The sequence below is a fragment of the Schistocerca gregaria genome, chromosome 11 (genome assembly GCF_023897955.1).
Source record: "Schistocerca gregaria isolate iqSchGreg1 chromosome 11, iqSchGreg1.2, whole genome shotgun sequence".
Taxonomy (NCBI): Eukaryota; Metazoa; Arthropoda; class Insecta; order Orthoptera; family Acrididae; genus Schistocerca; species Schistocerca gregaria.
The window spans coordinates 24403066-24421451 of record NC_064930.1 but is presented as its reverse complement, the minus strand read 5'-3'; the positions used below and the strand labels follow the sequence as shown (position 1 = coordinate 24421451).

At 40.5% G+C, this 18386-nt stretch overlaps 1 protein-coding gene across 7 annotated transcripts in view; it reads right to left on the bottom strand.

The window, feature by feature from the left end:
- Positions 1 to 18386, bottom strand: part of LOC126295422 (uncharacterized) — a 179271-nt gene that overhangs the window by 45096 nt on the left and 115789 nt on the right. For all 7 annotated transcript variants that reach the window (XM_049987903.1, XM_049987900.1, XM_049987905.1 and 4 more), the window contains 2 exons: positions 5768 to 5839; positions 1104 to 1181 (listed from right to left, as the gene is read on the bottom strand). In XM_049987903.1, coding sequence (XP_049843860.1) covers positions 1104 to 1181; positions 5768 to 5839 — 150 coding nt within the window. The remainder of the gene's footprint in view (positions 1 to 1103; positions 1182 to 5767; positions 5840 to 18386) is intronic.

Genomic DNA, 18386 nt, shown 5'->3' with positions numbered 1-18386 from the left:
AGCATATAGTTTGCAGTGTCTTCCAGTACAATTTCTACATCACCTCAGTAATGTTCTCCTGTGGATCAGAATAATCTCGATTTGAGCCTAACGAGCTACACGTGCAGATAAAGTGTGATTAAAGATCAATGCTAGGTTTTGTTGGCACTCTGGAATCGTACCTTAAGCTGAGAAATCAAACAGTCAAAAGTACAGATTGGAACACGGGTAGTTATGAAAAGGACAGATTGCTGCTCACCATAAGGACAATACATCAAGTTGCAGCCGGGCACAAGGAAAATACTGTTAATACTGAGCTTTTGGCCAAAGCCTCCTTCCGAAAAGAAAGTTAAAAACAAACACACACACACACACACACACACACACACACACACACACACACACAGGCAGGCACACCCCTCTCTCTTGCTTTTTGCAAAGGGTACCACCTCGGCACTACATGCGGCTGAACAAAACACGCTGGATTGGTGGATTTCAATGACTGCTTCACAACCCAGGCCATTTGAATCCTTCCCTACACCACCAGATGTCCTGAACTGCATAGATGGGAGTTATCTTAACAATATATTGTCTGCTATAGGAATGATCCCAGCCTCAACCTAGAGTAACCTACTGTCACCTTACCCTCCACCCAACAGGCTCCCCCACCTCTGTCCTATCACCTCCTCCCAATGCATGTACCCTCCTGCTGTCTCTTCTCTCTGCTAACACAACCATCGGTCTTTTCCCATCTCTGCTCCTCGCACTTTGTCCTGCCACCTTTTAGACCCTGCATGTTCCACCCCTCTCCCTACACCCATACCCTGCTATCCCTCCCACTTTCCTGTAACACTCCAGACTGCTGCTTTTGTTCAAAACAACAGTTGCACTCTGGCCGGAGAGAGCAGGCGTGATCATGACTTGTGCCTGCTTGTGTGAATGTATATTTGTTTTCCTTTCCTTTAGCTGAAAGCTCAGTACATAAAAGTCTCTTTGTTGTATGTGTCTACAACTCAACGCGTCATCTTTACAGTGAGTAGCAATCTATCTTTTTCATAATTGTCAAATAGAGAAATAAATAATAACTAAAAGAAAACCATCTGTGAATGTGAGGTCCTCACTACCTGTGCAGGATCTGGCTCTCCGTGACGCCCGTCGTCATGAAACGGTTCCTCTTTCTTCACAGTAATATATTCAGATTCCTGTGACAAAAGGTGCTGCATTAAAAAATGATTAAAGAATTTCATATTTTGTATGGAACATAGCAAATAATAAATGCCACTAATGAAGACAAGCTCTCACACATAAATGAGGAGTTTAACACCTTCTGAAATTATAACGTAGCTAGTGTCACAGAAACTTTGTACAAACTGCATTTTCCAATCACAGCCTGCTCAAATTATCAGTGAAGACTGTTACATGAAACACTGATTTTTTTTCCTATTTTCTGTCCTACAAAAAGAAGTAAATCTCACAAACCAAAAAATGATTTATGCTTTACAGTACCTGGAGAAAGATAAAGCCTATTACTGTGCAGAAATAACAACACAAACATATGAGAGAGAGTTTCCAGCATTATAAAGAAAACAAAACAGCAGATAACTGAAAAGGTGTCATGTATTGCCCTTCAAAAGCCAGTCAGTCCAAAAAGTTTCGAGACAGAATTAATAAAAAATACAGAAAAGTTAAGATGGTTGTTTTAATGCTTCAGGTGTTCTATGCAGTATCCCTTCACTTGAGTTCAACATGCACAATGGTTGTGTGAAAGCATCAGAAAAGTTCTCGCTTAAAATGTCATTCAATTCTCGAAGCACACTGGCTCAAATGTCGGCTGTCATCAAACTGTTAGCCCTTCACATTAATTTCTGCACTACGACTTCTGTTGTAGGCTCACACAGAAAACTGGGCCTTGTCGCCCGTGATGATTTTTTTTCCTAGGAAAGAACTGTCCGCATTTTGCATCCGAATCGAGTTGTGGCACAAGTCCACGCATAGTCCCTTTGTTCAAAAGTTGAGGTGTTCAGGACAAACTCTGCACTCTCTGCAATTTGTGACACCTCTGATGCACTACTTCATACTGCCTGCTCAAAACCGGCTAGTCCAATGCAGAGCTGTCAGTCACAGTTGCCAATTAAGGTCGCATACGTAGTTACTGCTCTGCTGTCACTTATGTGCCAGGAATAAAGCCAATATCTGAACTTTTTCAATGACCGGTATAAATCCACATACAAGGCGACACACGATAAGTCACCCGATTGAATTTTCATCCTACAAGTATACTATTCAGGCAATAGCTTTCAAATTGTGCATTAAACTTTGTGCAGTTCATAGAAATTATGCCGGATAGCGTTACGAGTTAGTCACTTCTGTCGCGAGTCCGCCATTTCAGTCTGCCGCGACAGCGGACAGAGGACGGTCGACCGTAGCACAGAAGACGAAGACTGTGTTACTGTTCTAAGTGACAAACGGCGTTACACTGCGAGTGAAACAGGACGGGAAACGACTACCAGTGGTACGGGATACCCTCCGCCAAGTGCTGTAAGGTGGAGTATCGATGTAGACGGAGGACGTCATCAGGCACGGCCTGTGGGACACGTGACTGTTATGACCGATAAAGGCACCACACAAATCTGTCGTATCTGCATCGCAAGTACGTATTCAGCTGCTACTACCGAGTATTCTTTTCTTAAGACACCATTCGTGAAGAGGCACAAGGGCTTTCCTGAAAGCAGGACATCCAAATGGTACTATTTTTCTTCCCCTCCTTCTTCCTCTCCAGGGAGCTTCCTTTTAAGTTTTAAAGCCTCTTATACACATTCAGGTTCCTTGTATTTTCCATTTCCTTATTGTTTAACACGGTAAGACACATCGCGCTTTTGTACATTGCACTTCCTCCAAATATTCAGCATCTTGTGATACATTAAACATTTTGCAAAGCAATCTTTTCGTGTAAAAACAATAAAAATCGGTGTGATAGAATGTCGTCTCGCCACTGCCACTGTCGGAGGGCACCGCTGCTCGAAACTGATCCTCTCCTATTTCACAGCTGATGCTTCTCCCGTGTAGCCACAACTGAACGGTGTAAGCACATTTTCCTCGCTCCCCACCACACTGCATGTGCGCACACTTGAAATCGGTGAGTTCTTAAGCCCCGGCCTGGGGCCAGGTAGGCTCTGCACAGTGGGTGCTTCAGCAGCCCACAACAGAGATGCACTCGATCGTTTTCACAGCCGTACGATGGTGGCCATTACTGTGAAGCAAAATCACCCCTTCTGGAAGCTTCGTTTTCCTCTTCATTTCGATTTCGGATTTCAGATTGTGCAGTAGGTCACAGCAGCAATCTTTATTCAACATTTAGCAGTTACGAATATATTTTAGCAACAATGAACCTTCCAATCGTAATTTGAAAATATTTACAAAACGGTTATTTCATTTCTGTTTCAAGTCAGACCGACAGGGATCAGAGCAACACAGCTTCCTACAGTTTCTAAGGGAGAATATATCACAGTTTTGTGGTCATTCTCTGTGATCAATATTTAATCAGTGTGTAAATAAATGAATATTGTAAATGACTTGTACTAAACAGGTTGCAATTGTTAATTGGTATCTGTGTCTTGCACTGGAAGTCACTCTGTCTTATTATACAACATTTATCACAGAAGTTAAACATTTAACTGTAAATTTATATTACTGCTATAGGTGCTAATAAATATTCTATTGCTGAAAGTGAAAAAGATATGCCAACTTAAAATTACTCATTTTCTAAAATACTTAAAATGAATGAAATGGAAAGGAACAGTATTTTATAATGTTCAAGGCCTCCACATTCAGCCGACATTACGCCACTTTATTTCTTCATGTGGGGATTCGTGAAGGACCGCGTGTATGCGACCAAATTGGACAACATTCCTACATTGTGACATCATATCACTAATACGATTGCAATAATAAAAGAGGAAATGCTACAAAGAACGTGGCAAGAAACTGAATACAGACTGGATATTCTTCATGCCACAAATGGTTCACATATAGATAAATTAATAAATTCTTTGAGATACTCTACAATGTGGTGCATTTTTCATAGACAATTATTGTGGTTTTTTCCTGTTTCTTTGAAATCAAGGAGGTTTGAGTGGGACACCCTGTACAAGATGGTCTTCACTGCCATCAAGAGCATTACAGATGCCACACTTCTTTAAAGACATTTAACAATGTCTTCTCTCACTCTACCACAACTGTTTTATCCACTGACACACTTGCTTGATTGGAGGTCATTTTAAAGTTCCCTCTAGCATGAATTCATGTTGGGTTTCACCCATCATCATTTGTTCCATTCCTGTCTCACACACACCTTAAATAGTTTATTTACCCAGACATCGAAACGTTGCGCTTGTGAAATACATCCTCCCAGAATCACAGCAAGCTCCAGCACCTTTCCTTCTCTCCCACACACACTTAATCCATAATTTCATACCAGCTTCGTCCAGCCGACCCTTGTGTGCACGAACACCACCACCTGGCAGTATTTCAGAAGGCTTTGGAACTGTTCTGAACTACAAAATGATCATTGTGTTAAGTTTAGTACAGTCAGCACAACATGAGAGGACAACAGTGTAGTGCATTTTTTCATGTCCACTTGCTTTTACAGTTGCAGTTTTAACATCTTTCATGGCAACAGTTCTGTTACTCCGCACATCAAATGTCAGGGGAGATCCATCCATATTCTCTGTCGGCCATAGTTCAATACTGGATCTCTTTATATGTTGAATAATAAAATGGTGGATAGATAATATTTTCTCATCATAGTTTTGTGGCATTTTGGTTTTGGTTTGCAACACTAAGTACACGACACTTCGTAAACCTGTAGCACCGCCCGACTCCACTAAAATCTGTCGAGTTCCACTGCAGCGGTAGCTTACGAGAGTGTTTTTGTATCATTTTTGTATTAATTCCAACGGAATTTCTACAGTGTTCTCGAATTCATTTCAATACGTTATTTTCTAGTTTTGGCCATTTTGCATTCAGTTCTCTATTTGAACATTTAATCTTCTCCATTTTGTTCAGCTCTTCTTTACTGCCAATCACGAATTGTTTTTTCCTGTTTGTGGATGGCCGAAATGCCGCTCAGCTGTTCCATTCCCACGTTGTTCAGCATATGCTATTACTTTCAATTTATAGCCCCTGTTACCGATAATACAAATCACTTTCAGCTAAAGTTCATCGTCACTGCACACTGCACCATAGCCTAGACAGTGTTCTGGTTTGTAATTTAGGGGGAGGGGGGAGGGGGAGGTGGGAGGGAGAGTGTGTTAGCAAGCTTGCAACTCCCCACCACGGATGTTCGTCGCATTAGTGCGACTGCTGCTGCCAGTTGAATCCACTGTTGCCACATGGAGATAGGTTTCCCGCGGCATCGAAAATGTGGCCATTTTTAAGACTGGCGGGAATTTTAAATTGAGCACTGGACATTTTTATGTTGATTTTTAGTATAAGATACACCTGAATTTTGGTGGCAATTTTTCTAAGATAAAAGTGCATCTTCTAGTCCACAAAATACGGTATTACAGCCCCGTACATGTCAGTCGCACGGAGACCGTAAAAACGAGATTAAACTAATTACAGTGCACACGAAAGCATTTAAACAGTCATTATTATAGTGCTCCATATGTGAATGGAATGGGAAGAAATTTTAATATGTGGTTGACTACACACACAAAGGATTCTCTCTACTGACATCTGATGGTGAAATACTTGGAAAAACACAGAGGACACAAACTATATTTCATACCTGTACCGCCTCCTGTCCCTCGGCCGCTGTGTCCTCCAGTAGCTCCTGCTTCACTGCCACAAACTCAAATCCCTGCAAACAAGAAACAACATTACAGTTTTTTTTATATGTGGTGAAATTTGTGACGATTTTCTGTTGAAGCAGGCAAAGAATAGAGTTGTCTCATTCATAAATATTAGCTGCTAGCGTAGTGCTCTAAATACCAGGGGTAACAACCCTCCCTTTTCTGAACAAATGACATTGGCTAAATATTTGTAAAAATATGTCAGTGCAGTTATGTGAATTATAATTCACCATCTTCACACAAATGTGTTTCTTTCTGCATTTCAGGCATGGTGTAGCAGGACAATGTGAGATTACCCTACTTGTTTTTGTACTCCCCAGCCCAATATTTTTTTTCAACTTTATCATCTCTTTTCATTAATAATCCATATAGCATGTGAAAGCAAAATTACGAATTTCTTATTTGTGCAATATTTCACTGCACTTTATAATTCATAATACAATTTAAAGCCTGCTGATGACAGTATGCAAGTGGATCATACGGAAACATTTTACTCAAAAAAATATTCATAATTTATTATACACTATGTGATCAAAAGTATCCAGACACCCCCAAAAATATATGTTTTTCATATCAGGTTCATTGTGCTGCCACCTACTGCCAGGTACTCCATATCAGTCAGCGATCTCAGTTCTCATTAGTCGTCGTGAGACAGCAGAATGGTGTGCTCCACGGAACTCAAGGACATCGAATGTGGTCAGGTGATCGGGTGTCACTTGTGTCATACATCTGTACGTGAGCTTTTCACACTCATAAACAGCCCTAGATCCACTGTTTCTGATGTTACAGTGAAATGGAAATGTGAAGGGACACATACAGCTCAAAAGCGTACAGGCCGACATCGTTTGTTGACTGACAGAGACTGCTTAGAGTTGAAGGCGGTTCTAACGTGTAATAGGCAGACATCTATCCAGACCATTCCACATGAATTCCAAACTGCATCAGGATCCACTGCAAGTACTATGACAGTTAGGTGGGAGATGAGAAAACTTAGATTTCATGGTCGAGCAGCTGCTCTTAAAACCACACATCAAGCCAGTAAATTCCAAACGATGCCAGTAAATTCCAAACGATGCCTCACTTGGTGTCAGGAGCGTAAACATTGGAAGGCTGAACAGTGGGAAAACATTGTGTGAGTATGGAGAATGCCCAATGAACATCATCTGCCAGCGTGTGTAGTGCCAACAGTAAAATTTGGAGGCAGTGGTGTTATAGTGTGGTCGTGTTTTTGATGGAGGGGGCTTACTCCCCTTGCTGTTTTGCGTAGCACTACTGCAGCACAGGCCTACATTGATGTTTTAAGCCTCTTCTTGCTTCACACTGTTGAAGAGCAAGCCGGGGATGGCCATTTCATCTTTCAACGCGATTGAGCACCTGTTCATAATGCAGGGCCTGTGACGGAGTGGTTTCACGACAGTAACATCCCTGTAATAGATTAGCCTGCGCAGAATCCTGACCTGAATCCTTTAGAACACCTTTGGGATGTTTTGAAACGCCGACTTTGTGCCAGACCTCACCGACCAACATCGATCCCTCTTCTCAGTGCAGCACTCCGTGAAGAATGGTCTGTCATTCCCCAAGAAACCTTCCAGCACCTGATTGAACGTATGCCTGAAAGAGTGGAAGCTATCATCAATGCTAAGGGTGGGCCAACACCATATCGAATCCCAGCATTGCCAATGGGGAGGGGGCATGAACTTTTAAGTTATTTTCAGCCTGGTGAATAGATACTTTTGATCACATTGTGTACCTGCAAACTATGTACTCTTCGAAATGGCACCACCGCTAAAAATTGTTTGATTTTAAGACTGCCACAGCTCATTCCTCATTTTCTTCTTTCAAGCTACGATTTTACTTTTTTTTAAAAGATTCCTAAAATGATTCATATGCAAAGTTCTAGCTTCCCCAATATTTCATCCTGAGACAAAAGTATGTAGTTCTGACTTCTCTATTTCAAAAAATGTATACTTGTACTGAACTTATCCCTTAGTTTATTCAGTATTCCAATTAGAAAATTTCACTATATAGAACATTCTTGGCATCGTTTGGGGAATCCCTAAGAATATTAAAATTTCCATCACATAAGAAGTACCATTATTTTGCAATATTTAACCATACGGCTTTCAGTTAAACAGTTAAACAAATATACTTTACTGCTTACTGTATCTTTCATTTTTTTCTATTTTTTATGTTAATATCCAAAAGGTAACTGTAATATACTTTTCTGCCTTGTAATTTATGCAGTTAAAAAGTGAAGATCTCCACTAGTCTGACAAATGTCAGTTCTGTGTGAAACTTCTGTCACAGCACTTGGAGCATGTGTAACTAATCAACCTATATTGTGAAGCATAAGTCGTAATAATAGCCACCTTATCATATGAACTCTTTAGTAGACTGAAAACAAGAAAAATCAATTGTGTTGTGTTACATTATTATTAACCATTTAAATAATGTAGCAGTTACTGGAAGAAAATTATATTTATGGATTTTAACACATTAAACACCTTGCTGCATTCGGTCATCGGATATGCTGCACCAACATTTAAATCCCTGTATTCGATACAAACCGATTATTTTTTATTGAATGTGATATCCTTCGTTATTCAGACTTTGTTATTTTTTTTATGTATTTGTTTACATTTCCACCTGTGGTCACATGGTAAGTGGAATTAATTTTGCATTGTGGAACCAAATTATCAGCTGTGGATATTTTGGTTTCTAGTTTAACACATTCATTTCATTTCAGATTTTGAACTAAAATGGGTAGCAGAGGGCTCTCAGATGCAGAAACCACTGAAATTTCGACAAATTTTTTTGAAGATGATGCCACAGGCTTCTCCAATGACTCCGCTGAATACCCGAATGTTTCACCTGATGACAGTTCCAGTTTGACTTCTGAGGATGATGATGATGTCAACACAGGATCAACTACTGAGCCTAATGATGATGATGATCCTCTTGTGAATCTTTCAGATGAAGACAAAAGGGAACCTATATCAGGGGACAGAATTAATTTTACTTTCTCCTCTCCAGACACTGGTGTTCATCCAAAAGCTTCAAGGACTACCTCCCATCTCTAATTTTCAAGACTTTATTGATGATAATATTATATTGTTGTTAGCTGAAGAGATCAATAGGTTTGCTGCAGAAAAAACTGCTGCCACCAGAACTCCAAATCAACGGCTATCAAAATGGTTCGACACCAATACTGATTAAATGTACAACATCTTGGTGATTAGTGTCTGGACGGGGATTTTGCAGTTTCCCAAACTGAGGTACTAACAATCCGAAAAAAGAATGCATTAAAATGGAATTCCAAAAATAATGAATCTTAAGAGATTTGAAATGTTACTTTCGATATTGCACTTATCAAGTAATAGCAATAAAGAGATCCAGAAGAACAGGCTTATCATAATCTCACAATTTGTGGATATCCTGGGGAAGAAATTCAAGGAATCCTGCACTACACAAGGAGCAGTTTTGTATAAGCAAAAGCAATGCACCATTTTCTGAATGTATTTACTTTTGACAATACATCCCTAAAAAAAAAGACATAAATATGGAATTAAGGTTTTCAAGCTTTCTGTTAGTGGAAGTTATACTTGTTCATTTGAACTCTTCAATGCAAGGAAAGAACAGATGATATATCTCTTGCTCAGAGGGTGGCAACAGAATTACGGGCCTGACTCTTAGGTAGTAACTGTATATCGATAACTAGCACACTAGTGTTTCACATCTAAAAGGATAACCCAGCGAGAGACACATTTGTTAGGTACATTCATGCAAATAGAAAGAATAATCCCCCGATGCCGCCGAGGCAAAAATGTAGTCCTGAAGTGGAAGGATAAACGAGACATGATAATGCTCAGTACAAAACAAAAACAAAAAGAAACAAGTAAGCCCACTACGGTTACCAAGTATAAGAAAGGAAAAGTCTTTACTGACCTCTTCGATCAGACGGCCTCATGTTGTTGTTGTTGTTGTTGTTGTTATTGTTGTGGTCTTCAGTCCTGAGACTGGTTTGATGCAGCTCGCCATGCTTCTTTGTCCTGTGCAAGCTTCTTCATCTCCCAGTACCTACTGCAGCCTACATCCTTCTGAATGTGCTTGGTGTATCCATCTCTCGGTCTCCCTCTACGATTTTTACCCTCCACACTGCCCTCCAGTACTAAATTCGTGATCCCTTGATGCCTCAGAACATGTCCAACCAACCGATCCCTTCTTCCGGTCAAGTTGTGCTACAAACTTCTCTTCTCCCCAATCCTATTCAATACTTCCTCATTAGTTATGTGATCTACCCATCTAATCTTCAACAATCTTCTGTAGCACCACAGTTTGAAAGCTTCTATTCTCTTCTTGTCCAAACTATTTATCGTCCATGTTTCACTTCCATACATGGCTACACTCCATACAAATAGTTTCAGAAACAACTTCCTGACACTTAAATCTAATCTCGATGTTAACAAATTTCTCTTCTTAAGAAACGCTTTCCTTCTCATTGCCAGTCTACATTTTATATCCTCTCTACTTTGACCATCATCAGTTATTTTGCTCCCCAAATAGCAAAACTCCTTTACTACTTTGTGTGTCTCATTTCCTAATTTAACCCCTCAGCATCACCCGACTTAATTTGACTACATTCCATTATCCTCGTTTTGTTTTTGTTGATGTTCATCTTATACCCTCCTTTCAAGACACTGTCCATTCCGTTCAGCTGCTCTTCCAAGTCCTCTGAAGTCTGACAGAATTACAATGTCATCGGCAAACGTCAAAGTTTTTATTTCTTCTCCATGGATTTTAATACCTACTCTGAACTTTTCTTTTGTTTCCTTTACTGCTTGGTGAATATACAGATTGAATAGCAACGTGGAGAGGCTACAACCCTGTCTCACTCCCTTCCCAACCAATGCTTCCCTTTCATGTCCCTCGACTCTTATAACTGCCATCTGGTTTCTGTACAAATTGTAAATAGCCTTTCGCTCCCTGTATTTTACCCCTGCCACCTTCAGAATTTGAAAGAGAGTATTCCAGTCAATATTATCAAAAGCTTTCTCTAAGTCTACAAATGCTAGAAATGTTGGTTTGCCTTTTCTTAATCTTTCTTTTAAGATAAGTCGTAAGGTCAGTATTGCCTCAAGTGTTCCAATATTTCTACAGAATCCAAACTGATCTTCCCCAAGGTCCGCTTCTACTAGTTTTTCCATTTGTCTGCAAAGAATTCACATTAGTATTTTGCAATGGTGACTTTTTAAACTGATAGTTCGGTAATTTTCACATCTGTCAACACTTGCTTTCTTTGGGATTGGAATTATTATATTCTTCTTGAAGTCTGAGGGTATTTCGCCTGTCTCATACATCTTGCTCACCAGATGGTAGAGCTTTGTCAGGACTGGCTATCCCAAGGCCGTCAGTAGCTCCAATGGAATGTTGTCTACTCCTGGGGCCTTGTTTAGACCCAGGTCTCTCAGTGCTCTCTCAAACTCTTCACACAGTATCATATCTCCCATTTCATCTTCATCTACCTCCTCTTCCATTTCCATAATATAGTCCTCAAGAACACGGCCCCTGTATAGACCCTCTATATACTCCTTCCACCTTTCTGCTTTCCGTTCATTGCTTAGAACTTTGTTTCCATCTGAGTCTGGTTCCAAAATCTCTGTCTTACCATTATATAATCTATCTGAAACATTCTAGTATCTCCACGGTTCTTCCATGTATAAAACCTTCTTTCATGATTCTTGAACCAAGATTTAGCTATGGTTCAGTTATGCTCTGTGCAAAATTCTACCAGGTGGCTTCCTCTTTCATTTCTTAGCCCCAATCAATATTCACCTACTACGTTTCCTTCTCTTCCTTTTCCTACTGTCGAATTCCAGTCACCCATGACTATGGCCTCATATGTATCATATATATAAAGATCTGTCAAATGGTACAAGAGACTTGTCTTCCATTTCATCACTTCTACATCCATTGTAAATGTTCTGCATTTGTACAATTAAGTACACAACAAGAAAAATTGGCAGCAAAGATTTCAAAGAAACTCTTGTCCAAGCACTCGCGTATCCTGGATCCAAACTTGGCAAGACCTTTCAGCTGCAAGCCTAAGCGCTTGCTGAAAGAGTACGAGAGGCAGAAGAGCATTACCAGCAAAAGGTGCAGCCCATGCTACAGAACCAGGACCCAATGGCAGAATGCCGCTTATGCTCGCAAAAGTGTGGGGAAAAAAATTAACACACAATCTCGGACATGCAACTTACCGACATACATTGAATGTTTCCAAAAACACCACTGAACGCATGTTTACGTGAAGGGAAAAACTTTCCTTCTCATTCTGTACAGTGAGTCTCCCCTGACCCACAGTCCTGGTTGACTTTTACACAATCTACCCCTTTTCATAAACCTCTCCAGTCCTTTTCCTGTACCCTTCTTCCTTCGCCTTCAACTCTTCTGCCTGAAGAAGGGGTCCCTGGCTCTGAAATCTCACCAATCACAACAGTCTTTTATGTGTGTGTTCTGCCACCGCTTGGTGAGTAGATTTTTTATCTATCCAATTAAATGATTGTATAAATAAAATGTTGTTAGTTGTAAGATATAGTTCACAAATTACATTTTGATTTACTGAGCACTTGTATGTAGCATTCATGAACATAAAATAATAAATATCTACATCTACAACCATACTCCGCAGGCCACCTGACGGTGTGTGGCGGAGGATACCCTGAGTACCTCTATTGGTTCTATTCCAGTCTCGTATTGTTCGTGGAAAGAAAGATTGTCGGTATGCTTCTGTGTGGGCTCTAATCTCTCTGATTTTATCCTCACGGTCTCTTCGTGAGATATACGTAGGAGAGAGCAATATACTGTTCGAGTCTTCGATGAAGGTATGTTCTCGAAACTTCAACAAAAGCCCGTAGCGAGCTACTGAGCGTCTCTCCTGCAGAGTCTTCCATTGGAGTTTATCTATCATCTCCGTAACGCTTTCACAATTGCTAAATGATCCTGTAATGAAGCGCGCTGCTCTCCGTTGGATCTTCTCTACCTCATCTATCAACCCTATCTGGTACGGATCCCACACTGCTGAGCAGTATTCAAGCAGTGGGCGAACAAGCATACTGTAACCTACTTCCTTTGTTTCTGGATTGCATTTCCTTAGGATTCTTCCAATAAATCTCAGTTTGGCATCTGCTTTACCGACGATCAAGTTTATATGATCATTCCACTTTAAATCACTCCTAATGTGTACTCCCAGATAATTTATGGAATTAACTGCTCCCAGTTGCTGACCTGCTACTTTGTAGCTAAATGATAAGGGATCTATCTTTCTATGTATTCGCAGCACATTACACTTGTCTACATTGAGATTCAATTGCCATTCCCTGCACCATGCGTCAATTCGCTGCAGATCCTCCTGCATTTCAGTACAATTTTCCATCGTTACAACCTCTCGATACACCACAGCATCATCTGCAAAAAGACTCAGTGAACTTCCGATGTCATCCACTAGGTCATGTATGTATATTGTGAATAGTAACAGTCCTACAACACTCCCCTGCGGCACACCTGAAATCACTCTTACTTCAGAAGACTTCTCTCCATTGAGAATGACATGCTGCATTCTGTTATCTAGGAACTCTTCAATCCAATCACACAGTTGGTCTGATATGATAGTCCATATGCTCTTATTTTGTTCATTAAACGACTGTGGGGAACTGTATCTAATACCTTGCGGAAGTCAAGAAACATGGCATCTACCTGTGAACCCGCGTCTATGGCCCTCCGAGTCTCGTGGATGAATAGCGCGAGCTGTGTTTCACACGACCGTCTTTTTCGAAACCCATGCTGATTCCTACAGAGTAGATTTCTAGTCTCCAGAAAAGTCATTATACTCGAACATAATACGTGTTCCAAAATTCTACAACTGATCGACATTACAGGTCTATAGTTCTGCACATCTGTTCGACGTCCCTTCTTGAAAACGGGGATGGCCTGTGCCCTTTTCCAATTATGATTATGAAATGCTCAGAATATGTTTCATATTATTGATCCTCAAAACACAGTACCAGTATATAGATTCTGCCCAGTGACGTACGATTTTGTTGTTCACTAGGACCACAGAATTCTCCAGTGTGTGCTTATAACGTAGAAACAAGCACAGACTTGAAGTAAGACGTGCAGAATGACCGTGGGTGGGCACACAGGCTGACTGAGGTAGTGCAATGTCCAATGTGTCCGTGGGACTAAAGTGGCTCCAAACAGGCCAGGAACAATAGAATCATTAACAACACCATAAAAAATGTCATGCTCGATGGCTACAAAATCACTTATTTTAGATAATCGAGGAGAAATTATCAGAGTAAAGTCAATAGGTGTGCACAACAAACTTATTACCTGGCCAGTGTGCCAGTGTTGTTGTGTTTATGCCGAAGAAACAGGGAGGGGAGATATTATTAGTGTACACCCCAGTATTCCCCTATGTCGAGTGCTCTCTCAGGTCTGTACATCAACGACCTGTGTCACTGCTTTCACACAGAATTTAAACACTGACTGCCAGTTTTTCACAATGTTTTAGGCATGACATCTTTATGAAGACATTTGTTCACAATGTAATATTAAGATCTACCTATGTTTATCTGAAGTAGCATTAATACAACTCCATTAATAATGTAGAAACCCAAATCTGCAACTCCTGTGGATATATTTATCTTGTGGTCACTAGTTGCCTGGAGATGATTTTATGTTTGAAATGGCGTCCGAGGCTGGACGTGATAACAACTTTGCAGAATAGCCTTTTTTTTCACAGCCGTCTTCCACAGCAGCTGTTAAAATCTTTTAGCATAGGTTATCCATCTTGATCTGATTGCAGTCTAATTAAAAAGAACTACACCTGACACATTTCGCTTTCATTTATAAAGCATCTTCCGTGGTTATTCTGTAAACTGGATGCATACGTTTGTACATTTTTGATTGTTTTACGTTAAACACAGTGTTTTCTTTATAAAGTTGGTCTGCAAGTTACTTATGGTGTTTCTTTACATGTTCTGCTCCCTCCTCCTTGCTAGCAGCTGCTGGAGTTGAAAGGCTTCATTTCACATTTGCACTTGGCAGCTTTTGGCATTCTGCAGTATTTCCTACCCTGCAATATTTACACGTCACTTTCTTAAACTCTCTCTCATTGCACACTGCCACAGTGTTTGTATATGTTGGTTTGTTTACATTCACATTGTGGGAGTTGCAAACCAGTGAAACTATATTTGTGTGTGTGTGTGTGTGTGTGTGTGTGTGTGTGTGTGTGTGTGTGTGTGTGTGTGTATTTGAAAAGAGCAAGTTTTTGTGTATAATGTCTATAGCTGGCAGCACTTTTTAGTCTGTGTGTCACATGTGTGTGAAAAAAAATAAATCTGTTTCAGTCTTTTCTGATCAGGCCTCATACATCATAGAGCTGTCATGGAGTCACAGAACTTCTATTTCCTACCAGGGATTATGTCTATGTCTGTGCAGAAGACACCACACAAGGTGCATCTACAACACACACTTTTGTACGTGGTTGGCAAACCCTGGTGTGTGCTAAATAATTGCTGCTACTGCCGTAACATGTGCAAGGAGATCATATTCCAACTGTAAACGAGACTCTCGATACCACCCGACAAGAAAAAGTTGAGAAGAGTTAAAACTGGTAACTGTGATGACTGTCTTTAGAAAAATCATCAATATTGCCCTCAATTTGTGAACTATTGGAAAGCAGTAGAAGAATTAAATTTTATATTCTAAGACCTTATACTGGTAAGTTATTATGTGTGAGGTTTCAAGTTTATCCCACAATTATTTCTGGAGATATAAAAATCTAAACTTAACATTTGTTCAGCTGACTTGACTTCAAATTATCCCTGTGCAAAAATATATTGAGAAATCTTTTTTTATTATTATTTCTCTCAAGAGAGCACAAAAAGTTATAAAATATGGTCTAGTTTTGTATCTTTCAAGAAAATATTGCGAGAGAGATTATGTCTCGAAGTCGCTGAAAACTCACAGCTGCACTGTCGATAGCTGTACTACAGGGTCAAGCAAATGAGTATATCTCCGGAACTATTGATGTAATAACAGTGAAACTTTATCATTGTTTACTAGGAACACGCGTGATTGTTCAGGCAAAATTTCATTAAAATCTGTGGCGGTTCGCAGGAACTTTTTCCGAAATTGGACCACTCGACACGGAATGGTCCAATAATGTTTGGACATGACAGTGAGAAAGCGATCACCCGCAAGAGTTCACAAAGGTGCAGTAAGTTCAGTTCAAAGCTACAGTGATATCAGTCTCAGGGCAGTGGACTATCAGCCTTCAGAGGCGTCAGATGCAGGACCCTATGTGCTAAGTTGGACACTTGAGAGGTAGTGATAGTATTAAACCGAGTTTCAACTTTAGACAGTTCCCTCTCTACTATACGTACGACAAAAGTCACGCAATGAAATATGTGTCCTATTTTGGTGACGTAATGATGCCGATTCTGCAGATCTCGAGATTGTGTGTCAGTACTGAGCTGGCTTCCTCATTAGACACGGGGCTAAATCCAAATGCGAAATATAAAAAAATTATATGAATCTGTGGAATCTCTCCTTTTGGACACATCCAAAAGAACAGACAATGCATGAAATCTGCAGCTGTGACACATTATGTAGACAAAGGCAGAGGAGGGTGGAGGAAAGAAAAGGGAAGGAATTCACGATTCACATAACCGATTCGCCTCGACGGGCTACAAATCCACCACCTTCGGTACGAATGTGCAATCACGTTTGAAATCCTGTGGGAATCAAAGTACCGAGCAAGGGGGGGACAGGCATGGACTGCAGACAGGTGGCAGTAGGTGCGAATGTGGCTCGGCCAAGGGGCGTGCCGCGACTGACTATTGTAGTAAAACAGTGAGTGCAGGGGGTGCTTAACGCAACTGCCTCTTAAGCAGGAGATCCCGTGTTCAAATCTAGGTCCGCCTATCATTTTCACTCGTCACAGAAAATGTCGATGCAGCTGAAATTGAGGACTTCTTCCCTTCCCCTTTCTTTCTCCACACCCACCCCTCTACCTTCAATTTACATAATATAAAAAACGTTCAGGACTAAGTACGGTAGAATTTCCATTTATTCAATCAGTCATTCTCATCTATATTTTAAAAGTCACGACAGATCACGGAACCAAGAGAGAGACACTACACAGCAGGAGTGATAAACAGTACAATGCTCAGCTCACCAGAAAGTGTCGACAGTTGTGTAAAGTAGAATTTAATGTTGTTGTTGTTGTTGTCGTTTTTGTTGTCTTCAGTCCAGAGACTGGTTTGATGCAGCTCCCCCTGCTACTCTATCCTGTGCAAGCTTCTTCATCTCCAAGTAACTACTGCACCCCACATCCTTTTGAAACTGCTTAGTGTATTCATCTTTTGGTCTCCCTCTACGATTTTTACCCTCCACGCTGCCCTACATGCTAAATTTGTGATCCCTTGATGCCTCAGAACATGTCCTACCAACCGGTCCCTTCTTCTTGTCAAGTTGTGCCACAAACTTCTCTTCTCCCCAATTCTATTCAATACCTCCTCATTAGTTATGTGATCTACCCATCCAATCTTCAGCATTCTTCTGTAGCACCACATTTCGAAAGCTTCTATTCTCTTCTCGTCCAAACTATTTATCGTCCACATTTCACTTCCATACATGGCTACGCTCCATACAAATACTTTCAGAAACGACTTCTTGACACTTAAATCTATACTCGATGTTAACAAATTTCTCTTCTTCAAAACGCTTTCCTTGCCATTACCAGTCTACATTTTGTATCCTCTCTACCTCTACCACCATCAGTTATTTTGCTCCCCAAATAGCAAAACCCTTTTACTACTTTAAGTGTCTCATTTCCTAATCTAATTCCCTCAACATCACCCGAATGTCCTCATTTTGCTTTTTAATTCTGTCAGAGACAGTGAAGGACATGGAAGACCATGTTGAACGGAATGCACAGCGCCTTGAAAGGAGGATATAAGATGAATATAAACAAAATCAAAGTAGAATATACTGTCCTACTATTCCATATGTCAGTCAGTGTAGAGTAAGTAAATCAGTGTCACTGACAGTCCATTCGGGAATAACAGAAGCAGCACGTAATATTGCTGGGTAGCGAGATCCTGCAGCAGCTCTGCGTACCTGTCTCGACCGAACACGTAATGTTATTTTGTAAACTTGTTACGGCAATGCCTCAGTGTTGTCACTGCCGTATAGGCGACTTTTTGTTTCAGCTGCAGCCATTAGTGCTTCGTGTCTGAAAGATGGCAACAGCTCTACTAGTTGTCAGAAATCTTCTTACGCCAAATTCACTATAGGTACTAGAAACTTAGAATACAGCATCCGATTGACGACGACGTAGAAGTACCTCTACGTGGCTGCTTCTTGTTTCCACAAGTAAAGAAGAGAATGAAATGACACAGAATTAATGACATAGAGGTGACCAATAAAGAAAGAAAGAAAAATAGGGAGTAGCTGTCAAGTTAATACAGGTGATTACGATGAACATTTCTA